We start from the raw sequence: 15519 nt of genomic DNA, 5'->3' as shown, positions 1-15519 counted from the left end.
TCATAATAATATATTGATGGAGAAGTTCTATAGTGGGCTAGATCCATTGAGACAAGCAGTGGCGAACAATGCAGCTGGTGGGTGTTTTATGGATAAGACATATGCCCGAATCATTCAGTGGCTTGATAAGCTTACTACTCACAATCAAGCATGGCATTCGGGTGGTACTGACAGTGTAGTCTATTGAGCTCCAAGATCCACAACATTGTGAGAGAGAATCAACAGACTCAGCAGACTCTAGCTCAGATAGCAACCAATATTTCTTTGCTGACCAAGAGACTTGATGAAAAGGAAGCAAAGAAAGTTAATGTTATTGAAGAAGTTCCGGGAATGCCCAAGGGCATGTACCAAGTTTAAGAGGGTCCATATCAAGATGATCCTCCTATGCAGTATGAAGATGCTAACTATGTTAATAACTCTTAAGGGTTACCAAAGGCAAAACTATCAAGGAGGCTATCAGAATCAGACTCAGAATCAATGAGACCTCAACAGGGACAAGGTAATTACAAAATAAACTATGGTGGCTCAAACCTAGGGAACTACAACAATAACAATAACTTTGGAAATAGGAGTTTCAATCCATATATTCCACCAAAAGGTCAGTTGAATGAGCAAGGGAGTTCTAAGTTGGAAAGCATGCTTGAGAAGGTGCTAGCCAACCAAGACAAAGCAATAGAACATTGAAAGGGCTGACTAAAACTGTGGGATCTCACACTGCTTCCATTCAGAAGCTCGAGTCCTAGATGCGAGATATTTCCAGAGAACAACTCCCTCCACAGAAGGGAGGACTTCCTAGTGACACTTTTCCAAATTCGAAGAGTGGTGGAGGTAATTCTTATGAGAGGTAAGCTTCTATTAGCACCCAGAGTGGGAAACTACTTCAAAGTGTAGATAAGAAGGTGATTAATCTCGATTCAGTTGCCAAAGAAGAAGAGGTACAATCTTATGTGCCAATAATTGTTGATGAGGTCCAGACAAAGGTTCCTATTGCTTAGTAGGTTGCTGATATTCCATAGAATTCTAAAATGCATAAAGGCAGTAGTGACACTAGAAAAACAACAATTAAAAGTGATCTTCCCCCTTTGACCCAACCATTTAAATCTACACCTCCCTTTCCACAGAGCTTAGTGAAAAAGACTGAAGATGTGAGTGTCAAAAGTTCTATGATCAGTTGAAGCAGCTATCAATGAACATTCCTTTTCTTGATGCCTTCCAAGAGATGCCTGGTTTCGCAAAATATTTGAAGGATTTATTGACAAAAAAGAGACAGATCAAGCATGACATAGTGAATCTGACTCATTGTGTTAGTTCTATCATTTCTACAACCAGTGTTTAGAAGAAAATGGAACCAGGGGTCTTTACTACTCCATGTTCTGTTGGTCACCATGGTTTTGCTTGTGCATTATGTAATAATGGGGCTAGAATTAACCTCATACCACTTTCTATCTATAAGAAATCGGGGTTGGGAATGCCTAGACCTACCACAATGCGACTACAGACGGCTGATAGATCTATTAAGAAGCTAGTTGGGGTTGTTGATGATATGCTTGTTCGGGTTGGCGAATTCCTTCTGCCGGTAGATTTCATAATTCTTGATTATGCTATTGATCTAGATATTTCTATTATTTTGGAGAGACCTTTTTATGCCACAGGAAGGGCTCTTATGGACTCAGAGAAGAACGAGATCAAGTTTCGTGTCAATGATGAAGAGGTGACTTTTCAGGCTAGCAAGGGAATGAAGCTATCGAGTGCTTACGAAAGCATTTCGGTTATTGATGCCATTGATGTGATAGATGAGACTGTTGAATTTAAAATGAAAAAGAATGTTTGGGTGAGGCTCTAGTAGCCATATTTGTAAACTTCGATGCTGATGATATGGAAGGTTATGTGGAGACAGTTAATTCTCTTTTGGGGTTGGGTTCCTACTCTTACCGACCAAAGAAGCTGGATCTTGATCTTGAGAACAGAAAGACTCCTCTAGCAAAGCCTTCTATTGTAGAGCCTCCTAAGCTTGATCTTAAGCAGCTTCCTTTACATCTAAGGAATGAATTTCTGGGTCCGGATAATACTTTGCCAGTGATTGTGTCTGCATTGTTGAATGATGAGTAGGCGAAAAGGTTGTTGGAGATTCTAAGAGAGTATAGATGTGGGATTCGGTGGACCTTTGCTGACATTCGGGGTATTCCTTCTTGTATTTGTGAGCATAAAATTCAGCTCGAGGAGGATAGCATACCGAGTGTTGAACATCAGAGGAGATTGAATCCACCCATGTAAGAGGTGGTCAAGAAAGAGATTATCAAGTGGTTGAGATACTGGAGTTATTATCCTATTGCAAATAGTAAATGGGTGAGCCCGATTCCATGTATTCCAAAGAATGGAGGTATCACAGTGGTACCTAATGCTAAGAACGAGTTGATTTCAACTAAAACTGTTACCGGGTGGCTTGTCTGTATGGATTATCGAAAGCTGAATTCTGCAACTTGCAAGGACCATTTCCCCATGCCTTTTATTGATCAGATACTTGATCGGCTGGTAGGAAGGTCATACTATTGCTTCCTAGATGGGTATTCTGGCTATAACCAAATTAATATTGCTCTTGAAGACCAGGAGAAGACTACTTTCACTTGTCCTTATGGGACGTTTGATTTCAGCAGGATGTCGTTTGTTCTTTGTGATGCACCGGCTATGTTTCAACGGTGTATAATGTCCATTTTCTCAGATATGGCTGAGGACTTATTGAAGGTCTTCATGGATGATTTCTCAGTTGTGGGTGATTCGTTTGATGAATGTCTTGACCATTTGGGTAGAGTGCTGAAGATATATGAGAATATTGTGCTTAATTGGGATAAATGCCATTTTATGGTAAAGAAGGGATCGTCCTCGGTCACAAAATCTCTGAGAAAGGGATTGAGGTTGATAAAGCTAAATAGATGTCATTTCCAAGCTTCCTCCACCCATCTCTGTGAAAGGAGTCCGAAGCTTTTTGGGGCATGCCGATTTCTATCGGCGCTTTATTAAGGAGTTTTCCAAGATTTCTAACCCCATGTGCAAGCTTCTTGAAAAAGAAACTAAGTTTGATTTTGATGAGAAATGTCGCAAGGCGTTTGATGAATTTAAGGAGCGTCTTACTTCTGCTCCTATTATTGTTTCACCAGATTGGTCAATACCATTGAAGCTGATGTGTGATGTGAGCGGTTTTGCTGTTGGTGTTGTTCTTGGTAAAAGACATATTAAGATCATGCACCCGATTTACTATGCCAGCAAAACGCTCCATGCGGCACAGATGAGTTACACTGTTACTGAGAAAGAGCTTCTTGCTATAGTCTTTGTGTTCGAGAAATTCAGGGCCAATCTATTGGGATGCAAGGTGGTTGTATACACTGATCATGCATCATGGAGGTATCTGATGTGAAAGAAAGATGCAAAAACATGATTGATTAGATGGGTCATCTTGCTGCAAGAATTTGACTTCGAGCTGAAAGATCACAAAGGGTCTGAAAATCAGGTTACAGATCATCTCTCATGGCTTGAAGAAGCTGGGAAACCGTCAGAGGAGCTTGATATAGACGATGCATTCTTAGATGAAAGAGTTCTAGCAGTGTCGTATTAGGCGGCACCATGGTATGCATACATCGCTAACTTTTTAGTGACGGGTCTTATTCCAGATGAAATCAAGACATATCAGAAGAAGAAGTTCTTGAGGGACTCTTGTTATACTATTGGGATGATCCATACTTGTTCCATACATGCACCGATAATATTATTCAGCGTTGTGTTCCTGAGTCAGAAGGGATAGATATTCTGAGGGCCTGCCATGACTCCCCTGTCGGGGGTCATCATAGTGGAAATCGGACTGCAGCTAAAGTGTTCGAGTGTGAGTATTACTGGACAACGCTTTATCATGTTTCGAACATAATTGTGAAATCCTGTGATTAATGTCAACGTCAAAGGGAAATTTCTAAGAGGCATCATGTTATATCCCGTATTTTGTACATTCGGATGTTTCAAGATAGTCGTGATAAGTTAAGGGCAAGACTATTTTCCGGATTTATTTTAATACATAAGCTGTTTATTAGTATGGAAATATTGAGAAAGGCTAAGGGTAAAAAGGGAAATTCACAAGGTGGTTCATGGTAATATTGTGGAAGGCTAGGGGCAAAACGGGAATTTCACAAACAATTCAAGAAGGTTCAAGAGAAGGGCCATGTGTGGCCGTGTGGCATAGGCGGGTTCCCACCCATGGCTTGGATAATTTTAATTGATCCAAGCCATGTGTGGGGCATGGGACACATGGATGAATTATATAAGTAAGTAAAAGATGACTAATAAATCATATTCATCATCTTCATCCTTTAGAAGTTTAGAGAAACTCGGAGAAAACAAAGGGGCCATATTCGGCCAAGGTGACCAAAAATTGAGGTCCAAAAATCTTGATCAAAAAATTATTTTCTTCTAGCAATCCAACCAATTGGAAGGTCCTCTTTAACGTGGAGTAGTTGTTGGGGCAAGTAAACCATTCATTCTTGCAAGGAGCAACCTTAGCCAAGTAAGAAGATAAGTGGAAAAAGGTAAGGTTTAATCCTCTTTTTATATGTTATGAATGGTTTGTGAATGTTGTATTATGTAGAAATGAATGAAATTCATGAAATTTTGTGTGATGGGGTTGAGCCGTGTAGGTGTGGTGCTTGGCCGTGTGTGTGTTGTGTTGTGTAGGAATGAGGAACCAATTTTTACTTAGTATTTTGGTTGTTGTTGTTATGGATTCTATGATGAAAATGAAAGTTTGATAATTCTAGTTGAAGTTGTAATGGTTGGAGAGTTGTTTTAGAAGCTAATGCGACATTAATACCACTTGTATTTATGAAAAATAATGTTGTTAGCATGTGAATTGTTGGTGTAGTTCATGAATTTGAAAGAAGGGAATGTGTTGTTATTGCTCTTGTTGCATTTGGAAGGTTTCGGGTAGTGTGGGTTGGTTGGGCCGTTGAAGCGTTGTGCGGATTGTTTGAAGTGTTCTTGAATATTGTTTGAATGGTTTTGGATTAATACTTGAATAAGTGAGCAATTATGAATTGAGCATGAATGAAACGCCGTCGAAGTATGTAAAAAGAGAGTTACTAAAGTTAGAATGTATTTTAAATTGATTGTGAAAGCTGGAAATATGGTTGTTGGTATTGTTGTTGATGATTTGGCCGAGTTAGATTCTCGGGGTTGGTTGTATTTACAGGGGAGATGCTGCCGAAATTTCTGTAGATGAAGTGTTAGTTTAGAATTGAACTCTTAAGTATCCATAGCCAATGTTTGGTATCTCCTAACGTTTTTGTAGATCTTGCAAAAGCCGAGACTTAAGTTGGATTAGCGTAGGAAGCGGGCAAGGTATGTAAGGCTTACCCTTTCTTTCTTTTGGCATGTCCTAGAGCCAAGTAAGGTATGATATGCACCTTGGGGTAACTCTATTCTTTGATTACGAGCTTGTTTACGATTCTTATTCACTTCTTGTCATGAGCATGCTTAGTATAGTCGAGTTTATTGTATGATTAATTAACGAATACGCATAAAGGGTTTCTGTTCCTGAAATAGTTTAGTAAGTATTAATGTCCTTAACTTTCGTAGGCGGTCTCGGATTGCTTTAAAACGTTCGTAGAGGTTTCTGTACTAAAAGGTCCATAACTTTCTTATACTAACTCGGATTGACCTGAAACGTGTTTGTGACTCTTCAAGTGTCGGCTAGCGTACCTATCTATCGAGTCTTAAAAATTGATTTATGTGCATATAGTTTCTCACTACTCTGCTCGTGCATGCCTCAATGTATCTTTCTTTGAGTCCCGGGCCAGGATCTGTTATCGTGCGCCTTCCACTGCATTGTTCACCGCGTCCCTCATTAGAGGGCCGAGATCTGTTATATGTATATATGTATATGATGATATGATGATATGGGGGTGGCGGCCAGGATGGCATACGATGATTCTGTTCACCGCGTCCCTCACTAGAGGGCCGGGATCTGTTATATGCATATATGATATATAATGTTGACATGCATGATTTGTGTTTTAAAAGTAAGCATTTTGGTATTCTGAATAGTGTACTTACTTTCTGTACTTTTGTTCCGTTGTGGTTCTGTTTGCTGTATTTCATGCCTTACATACTCAGTACATATTCCGTACTGACCCCTTTTCCTTCGGGGGCTGCGTTTCATGCCCGCAGGTACAGACGCTCGTTGCGGTGACCCGTCAGTCTAGGACATCCATTCTGCTATCTTGAAGTGCTCCCTTGTTCCGGAGCCTATACTTTTGGTACAGATCCTTCTGTTGTGAATATGTGTGTATGTATATATATGTCTAATTAGGGTATGGTGGGGCCCTATCCCGCCATGTGATTCTGTTGTTGGTCTTAGAGGCCTGTGGACATATATGTGGGTCATGAGTCGTATTTGTTCAGTTATGTTAATATGGTTCACGTCCGGCATTTCCCTACACTACGATCGCCTAACCGGTCTGTGTGCGATATTATAATTAACGATTTAAATGACATATCGTCCTGTATGTATGAAAGTCCTTAATATGATAAACGCAAGTAGACTTTAAGTCAGTAAATACGTACGAGTGTCCATCTCAGACACTAGTCACGGCCTACGGGGTTGGGTCATGACAAAAGTGGTATCAGAGCAGTTCATCCTCGGAATGTCTACAGGCCATGTCTAGTAGAGTCTTGTTTATCGGTGTGTGGTGCACCACATCTATAAACAGGAAGCTACAGGGCATTTAGGATGTTACCTTTCCTTCGATCTTATATCGTGCGATAGAGCTGTATTATCAGGATGGTCCCTCCCTAACGAATTGCTATGTTTACAGCTATGCCTCCGAAGAAAGCCATAGCTGCCCAGAAGGGCATATCAGTAGCAGATGACACTAGCCAGACTAGGAGAGTTACCAGAGCCCACGCCCAGATCATGCCCGAGGTTGTGCTCCAGTCTGCGAGTTCTGCGATAGCGCCACTTCCAGAGGAACGTAGGGCAGCGACAGCTCTAGGTCAGGGGGCGGCTCCACCGCCAGTCCCTGAGGTCCCCGCACCTGAGCCTCCATCTCCTCGGCCAGGGGCGGAGGACAGAGCTATGAGAGATGCAGTACAGTTGCTGACTAGATTAGTAGCGGGGTAGGCTCGCAGGTCTGGGCCAGGAGGTCATTATGTGGACAAACATGACAACTTAAGGGTTCGTGACTTCCTGACTTGTAATCCTCTGGAGTTCTATGGGTCAAAGCCCGAGGAGGATCCCCAGGAGTTTATTCAACAGATGCAGCGCTCGCTGAGGCTAATCAAGGCCTCTGAGATTGAGTCTGTCGAGATGGCTTCATACCGGTTGCGTGATGTGGCTGTTAATTGGTATGAGTCCTGGGAGTTGTCTAGGGGCGAGGGTGCTCCCCCTGCGGTGTGGGCTGAATTCACAGAGGCCTTTCTCGGCCACTTTCTTCCTCCTGAGGTGCGGCGAGCTAGGGTTAATAGATTTCTACAGTTGAGACAGAGGGGCAGAAGCATCCGGGAGTACAACCTAGAGTTCGACTCTTTGGCTAGATATGCGCCCACTATCGTAGCTAATATGACTGATCGGGTGCATCGATATGTGATGGGGTTGGATGATTATTTGATTGATAACTGCATGGCAGTGGCTTCCCAGCCAGGGATGGACATCGCTCGGGTATAGGCGTATGCGCAGGGAATGGAGGATCGACGCAGAGGGCGCCAGCCCGATAGAGATCGTGACAGGGGCCAGCCCAAGAGGGATAGATCAGCTGGCTATTTCGGGGAGTTTCGAGGCGGGCATCCTCAACAGTATACTAGACATCCTTCTCAGCCAGCACGGAGTGCACCCCCACAGTCTACTGGTGAGGGACTTGATAATACAGGATATTCAGGAGCTGGTCAAAGCTCCAGGGCTTCGGGTTTGCAGGTGGGCAGAGGTTCCATTCAGACAAGGCCACCTATGCCTCAGTGTTCTCACTATGGGAAGCCTCACCCAGGGGAGTGTTATCGTGCTACGGGTGCCTATTTTTTTTGTGGCCGTCGGGACCATATTTTGAGGGAGTGCCCGTTTAAGGGTAGTCCCGGTGGTTCAGCCCAGCCCACTGGGTCAGTTGTTGGTTCATTTTCCCCTTCTGTGGCTATGCGTCCTATAGAGCAGGGTATGCCGATACCGGCAGGCCGCAGTAGAGGTCGTGGTGAATCTCCCGGTTCTAGCGGTCCTTCCAACCGCATATATGCCTTGGCCGACCGACAGGACCAGGAGGCGTTACCAAATGTGGTTACAGGTATATTGTTAATCTACTTCCGAGATGTATATGCTTTGATAGATCCAGGTTCTATTTTATCATATATTTTCCCCCTGGTTGCTAGTATAGTTGGGATAAAACCCGAATCGATAGAACCGTTTGAGGTAGCCATAAATACAGATGAAAGGTGAATATTGAGGAATCAAAAGGCTAACACGGTAATTGCATAGTCATAAAAGTAAAAGACCCTCTCTAGATCAGAGGGTGACACGTTACGAGAGCATTTTGGAAGTTGTTAAGATACCGACTTGCCCTAGATTACGTGATAAAGGTCGTGCGGGGAAGTGGATGCAATTATAACAGCACTAACACAGTGGAATTCATCAGAGTTTCGAGGTTAAGCGTGTTAGGGTGAGAGAAATTTTAGGATGGGTGACCCTCTGGGAAGTGTACTAAAAGTTCCATAAATGTAGATATAAGAGACAAATAGGAAGTTAAGGTAACCTAAAGGAAATTAGAGTATGCGGAGTGGTTAGAAACCTTAAAGAGGTCGCGTAGGCCGAGGTGGACTAGACTGGTGAAGAGGAAGAAAGTGTAACACAGTTCTGGAATTAGGGCGAGTCTGAATAGCGTTTGAAAATATTCTGTAAGCGAGAGGGTGGTGAATATATATGTATGTATATGATATCCCATTTATGACTGTACCGATCGGTAGGTGAATCCCAACAACCGGTGTTGCGATGTATGAAAGACATTAATTCAACGGAGTTCAAGAGACAAAACGAAAATATGGTATAGATGTTACAAGGTAAACTGATACTGGTTCCACTACTAGTTAAGGCTGGAAAGTCCTAATACAATGATATTCGGGAACAAAAAGAAAGTAAGTACGTGGAGGCTAAGGAGCTCCGAAGTGTCAGAAATATCAAAGGAAAGGGAGTATGGATATGTAAAGCCTCTAAGAGAGAGACGACGGGCAAAGCATGAAACTATTTGACTAGAAATTCGAAGGACAGGTCTGTAAAAGAATTAGAGTGTGGTAGTATGGGACAAGAAGAGGAATAGACCCAAGAAAGGTTAATGATGAAAATAGGAAGAACATACGGGAGTACGAAGGATACCTTAACAAGTTGGCGATAGGAAACCGATTACTCGCCAAGGGAAGGACAAGGATAATGAGTTGGCGCAGTTGATTAGAAAACCCATGACATGGAATGAGGATTCATGTGAAGACCGAGGAGTTCGATTATAAAGAAAATAGGGTGAAAGATAAGGAATGGACATGAAGGAAAGGACAACTATAAGAGAGACCATCATGAAGTATTATAACACCCCCATAAGGACAGTTGAACATTCGAGGACGAATGTTATATCCCGTATTTTGTACATTCAGATGTTTCAAGATAGTCGTGGTAAGTTAAGGGAAAGACTATTTTCCGGATTTATTTTAATACATAAGTTGTTTATTAGTATGGAAATATTGAGAAAGGCTAAGGGTAAAAAGAGAAATTCAAAAGGTGGTTCATGGTAAAATTGTGGAAGGCTAGGGGCAAAACGGGAATTTCACAAACAATTCAAGAAGGTTCAAGAGAAGGGCCATGTGTGGCCGTGTGGCATAGGTGGGTTCCCACCCATGGCTTGGCTAATTTTAATTGATCCAAGCCATGTGTGGGGCATGGGACACGTGGATGAATTATATAAGTAAGTAAAAGATGACTAATAAATCATATTCATCATCTTCATCCTTTAGAAGTTTAGAGAAACTCGGAGAAAACAAAGGGGCCATATTCGGCCAAGGTGACCAAAAATTGAGGTCCAAAAATCTTGATCAAAAAATTATTTTCTTCTAGCAATCCAACCAATTGGAAGGTCCTCTTTAACGTGGAGTAGTTGTTGGGGCAAGTAAACCATTCATTCTTGCAAGGAGCAACCTTAGCCAAGTAAGAAGATAAGTGGAAAAAGGTAAGGTTTAATCCTCTTTTTATATGTTATGAATGGTTTGCGAATGTTGTATTATGTAGAAATGAATGAAATTCATGAAATTTTGTGTGTTGGGGTTGAGCCGTGTAGGTGTGGTGCTTGGCCGTGTGTGTGTTGTGTTGTGTAGGAATGAGGAACCAATTTTTACTTAGTATTTTGGTTGTTGTTGTTCTGGATTCTATGATGAAAATGAAAGTTTGATAATTCTAGTTGAAGTTGTAATGGCTGGAGAGTTGTTTTAGAAGCTAATGCGACATTAATACCATTTCTTGTATTTATGAAAAATAATGTTGTTAGCATGTGAATTGTTGGTGTAGTTCATGAATTTGAAAGAAGGGAATGTGTTGTTATTGCTCTTGTTGCATTTGGAAGGTTTCGGGTAGTGTGGGTTGGTTGGGCCGTTGAAGCGTTGTGCGGATTGTTTGAAGTGTTCTTGAATATTGTTTGAATGGTTTTGGATTAATACTTGAATAAGTGAGCAATTATGAATTGAGCATGAATGAAACACCGTCGAAGTATGTAAAAAGAGAGTTACTAAAGTTAGAATGTATTTTAAATTGATTGTGAAAGCTGGAAATATGGTTGTTGGTATTGTTGTTGATGATTTGGCCGAGTTAGATTCTCGGGGTTGGTTGTATATACAGGGGAGATGCTGCCGAAATTTCTGTAGATGAAGTGTTAGCTTAGAATCGAACTCTTAAGTATCCATAGCTAATGTTTGGTATCTCCTAACGTTTTTGTAGATCTTGCGAAAGCCGAGACTTAAGTTGGATTAGCGTAGGAAGCGGGCAAAGTATGTAAGGCTTACCCTTTCTTTCTTTTGGCATGTCCTAGAGCCAAGTAAGGTATGATATGCACCTTGGGGTAACTCTATTCTTTGATTCCGAGCTTGTTTACGATTCTTATTCACTTCTTGTCATGAGCATGCTTAGTATAGTCGAGTTTATTGTATGATTAATTAACGAATACGCATAAAGGGTTTCTGTTCCTGAAAGAGTTCTGTAAGTATTAATGTCCTTAACTTTCGTAGGCGGTCTCAGATTGCTTTAAAACGTTCGTAGAGGTTTCTGTACTAAAAGGTCCATAACTTTCTTATACTAACTCGGATTGACCTGAAACGTGTTTGTGACTCTTCAAGTGTCGGCTAGCGTACCTATCTATCGAGTCTTAAAAATTGATTTATGTGCATATAGTTTCTCACTTCTCTGCTCGTGCATGCCTCAATGTATCTTTCTTTGAGTCCCGGGCCAGGATCTGTTATCGTGCGCCTTCCACTGCATTGTTCACCGCGTCCCTCATTAGAGGGTCGGGATCTGTTATATGTATATATGTATATGATGATATGATGATATGGGGGTGGCGGCCAGGATGGCATACGATGATTCTGTTCACCGCGACCCTTACTAGAGGGCCGAGAACTGTTATATGCATATATGATATATGATGTTGACATGCATGATTTGTGTTTTAAAAGTAAGCATTTTGGTATTCTGAATAGTGTACTTACTTTCTGTACGTTTGTTCCGTTGTGGTTCTGTTTGCTGTATTTCATGCCTTACATACTCAGTACATATTCCGTACTGACCCCCTTTCCTTCGGGGGCTGCGTTTCATGCCCGCAGGTACAAACGCTCGTTGCGGTGACCCGTCAGTCTAGGACATCCATTCTGCTGTCTTGAAGTGCTCCCTTGTTCCGGAGCCTATACTTTTGGTACAGATCCTTCTGTTGTGAATATGTGTGTATGTATATATATATGTCTAATTAGGGGACGGTGGGGCCCTGTCCCGCCATGTGATTCTGTTGTTGGTCTTAGAGGCTTGTGGACATATATGTGGGTCATGGGTCGGATTTGTTCAGGTATGTTAATATGGTTCACGTCCGGCATTTCCCTACATTACGATCGCCTAACCGGTCTGTGTGCGATATTATAAGTAACGATTTAAATGACATATCGTCCTGTATGTATGAAAGTCCTTAATATGCTAAACGCAAGTAGTAAATACGTACGAGTGTCCATCTCAGACACTAGTCACGGCCTACGGGGTTGGGTCGTGACACATCAGATGTCTATAAATTATGTGATGGAAGTTGAACTCTTTGATGTTTGGGTATCGACTTCATGGGGCCTTTTGTGAGTTCTGGTGGAATGAAATACATTCTGGTGGCTGTTGATTATGTCTCAATGTAGGTAGAAGGAGTGGCTTTACTCAATAATGAGGGGAAGAGTGTCATTAACTTTCTCAAAAAGAACATCTTCACCTGATTTTGCACCCCACGACTCTTATTAGTGATGGCGGGATGCACTTCTGTAACAAGACATTTGTTGTACTACTTGCAAAATATGGTGTTGATCATCGGGTGGCCACTCCATATCACCCTCAAACTAGTGTCCAGTTGGAAGTCTCTAATTGGGAGATATAAAGTATTTTGGCCAAGACGGTCAATGTAAACAGAACAGACTGGGCTCGGAAACTTGATGATGCTCTTTGGGCGTATAGAACAACATTTAAAATGACTATTGGGACTTCTCCTTATAGGCTGATTTTGGCAAGGCGTGCTATTTGCTAGTGGAACTTGAACACAAGGCCTTGTGGGCACTGAAGAAATTAAACATGGACTGGGAAGAAGCAACTATGCTGAGGTTGTTTCAGATGAATGAAATGGATGAATTCTGATACCATGCCTGTGAAAGTGAGGCCTTGTACAAGGAGAAGATGAAATACTATCATGATGTCAAGATCCTCAAGCGGGACTTTCAGAAGGGTGATTATGTCCTGTTGTACAACTCGAGGCTAAAGCTCTTTCCAGGCAAGTTGAAATCCACATGGTCCGGACCTTTTGAATTAGTGAGTGTTTCAACCAATGGCTCAATGTAATTGAAAACCATGGATGAGTCTCGAACATTTAGAGTGAACAGCCAGAGGGTGAAACACTACCATTGGTGCATTGATGGAGATAGGATCATTGACAGACACAGGCTGAAGCATGGGTACACTCCTGACCCGGAGTAAAATAGTAACACCGTCGTGTTGCGATGTTAAATTAAGCACTTCTTGGGAGGCAACCCAAGGTTTTTAATTCTTGTATTTTTTATTTTTTTTTGTATTTTTAGTAGCTTTGTGTGGTTTGACGTTTGCTTTGGTGTAGGATGATAATGCAGGAAAATTTAAGTCAGAGAGGTAGAAAAACGGGCAGCATTTATTTACACGGACCGTATTATTGGATCGTAAAACTGTTGCACAAAAATAGTCACTTGTCACGCCCCGAACCATGGCTTGGGCGTAACACCACATTCGGTGCCTGACTGCATGTGACCGAATGAACCACATGGCTTGCTGAATCATCATGAGGCATACATGAGCGGAAATGTAACGTAAATGCATGATGAGCTTTTGTAAAACATAGTAAGTCATAATATAATATAGAAATACTTGTTTAAATCATGAATGTGGATAATATCATAAAAGAGCCAAACCGGCTAACCGACTCTAAAAGTATGACGTGACACAACTGACTTGTCTAGTGTATGAAACCTCTAATATACGTCTGAACATGAAACATACTTACTGGGACAAGACCCCCAGCATACCTTTAAATGCATAACTAAATAAAGAGAGACAATGTCTAAACCCCGAATGAGATGGAGCTCACCAATAAGCTGATACGTGCGGAGTCCTACTAAGCAGATGCGTCGTCCTATAAATCAATACATGCATCGTGAAATGCAGGCCCCCGGGCATTAAAAGGGGACGTCAACACATTAAATGTACTGGTATGTAAATCAACTGAAAGAAATTACGTGGGACATGGAATAACATGATAAGAACTGAAACTGAAAACCTAGACATGAACATGAGCATGAATACATACATACATACATATATATACATATATATATATATATATATATATATATATATATATATATTCACATGAGTAAAACATGATAAGTAGGGATAGCATTTCATAAACCGACAACATGGTATCACCACGTGGGTACGTGGAGTCTGGTACCTCACCGGACCAGCAGAGCCCCTACACCTTGCTAAGGTATAAGGTGTAACGTGCCTGATGGATCGATTCAGTGGAAAATTAAGGAATCGTCCTAACTGGGCGGAGCGATCCTTGTCCTATGGTGGCTACATAGTCTCAGGCTAATTGAGCCCTCTCGGTAACTTGTACAACTCCCAAAAACATGAACATGATATAGTTGGCTAAGAAGTCCATGATTTTCGTGAATTAACTTGTAAATGACTTGTAATCATGATTTCACAAAATAGCTTGTAAACATGATTTCATAAAATAACTTGAATTTAGCATGGGTGTATTTTGAATCATGGCATGAAGGTAATTATATAATACAATTGCATGAAAACTTGTAGACATGTAGGATATTCATGAAATAAGCATTTTTATTTAAAAAACATGCATGCAAGAACCCATGGGATACAAGATATGGGTTTTCATGGATTACAGACAGATTCTCAATAATCGAAATGAAATATCAAGAACACAATGAAGAATTACTAGCAATTTCATACATATTATAATCATGGGACATGGGCCTAGGGTTATCATGATCATGGTCAAAACCCTAGTTTTCTTAAGGCTTCATACTTTAATGGAAGAAGAGGCATGGGGAAAAACAATGATGTTCCCACACGTAGATAGAAACTCTACATACCTGGTAATGCTCCAAACTTGTATTAAAAATATGTTCTTGGAAGAAGAATCCAAATACTTGGCCTTGAATTCCTTTAGGTGGGTTTTCTTGAAAAGCCCTATGTTAAGAACATGAAATTTCTACTTAGGATTCATGGGAAATTGATGGAATTCACTTACGATAGTCTTAAGGGGCTTACCTTGATGATTGGAGAAGTTGAGAGGAGAGATTTTTCGTGTTAGGGCTTGAGAGGAATGGGAATTGTGAAATAAAAACTGAATTCCCGTCTTTTAATAGTCCCAGTCGCGGCATCGTTACGGATCGGGGTATGGTCCGTAACACAGGTTACGATCCGTAACACTAGATCGTAACATGCATAAAATTTCCAGTGAGATTCTGAATTTTGGGGTCGGGTTACGCTGCCACGTTACGAGTCGTAACTCATGTTACAGTCAGTCACGATAAACCGTCCAAAAGTTACGAGACAGTGATTTTTCAAGCCTACCCATTACGGTATGAATGACGGGCCGTAAGACACGTTACGGACCGTCCATTGGAGCGTAACACTGGGTTCTCTGAACTGAAACATAATTTTTGATTCCAACACTCTCC

General features: G+C 41.4%; 1 protein-coding gene across 1 annotated transcript; it reads left to right on the top strand.

Moving 5' to 3' along the window:
* The first annotated feature begins 1342 nt into the window (after window positions 1–1342).
* LOC132643970 (uncharacterized) lies at window positions 1343–1843 on the top strand. Its single transcript, XM_060360500.1, has one exon. The coding sequence runs from the start codon at window positions 1343–1345 to the stop codon at window positions 1841–1843; it is 501 nt and encodes a 166-aa protein (XP_060216483.1).
* Window positions 1844–15519: the final 13676 nt, after the last annotated feature.

This window comes from Lycium barbarum, chromosome 6 (assembly GCF_019175385.1).
Source record: "Lycium barbarum isolate Lr01 chromosome 6, ASM1917538v2, whole genome shotgun sequence".
NCBI classification, from domain to species: domain Eukaryota; kingdom Viridiplantae; phylum Streptophyta; class Magnoliopsida; order Solanales; family Solanaceae; genus Lycium; species Lycium barbarum.
The sequence above is the reverse complement of the archived record's forward strand: the minus strand, read 5'-3'. Positions and strand labels throughout refer to the sequence as shown.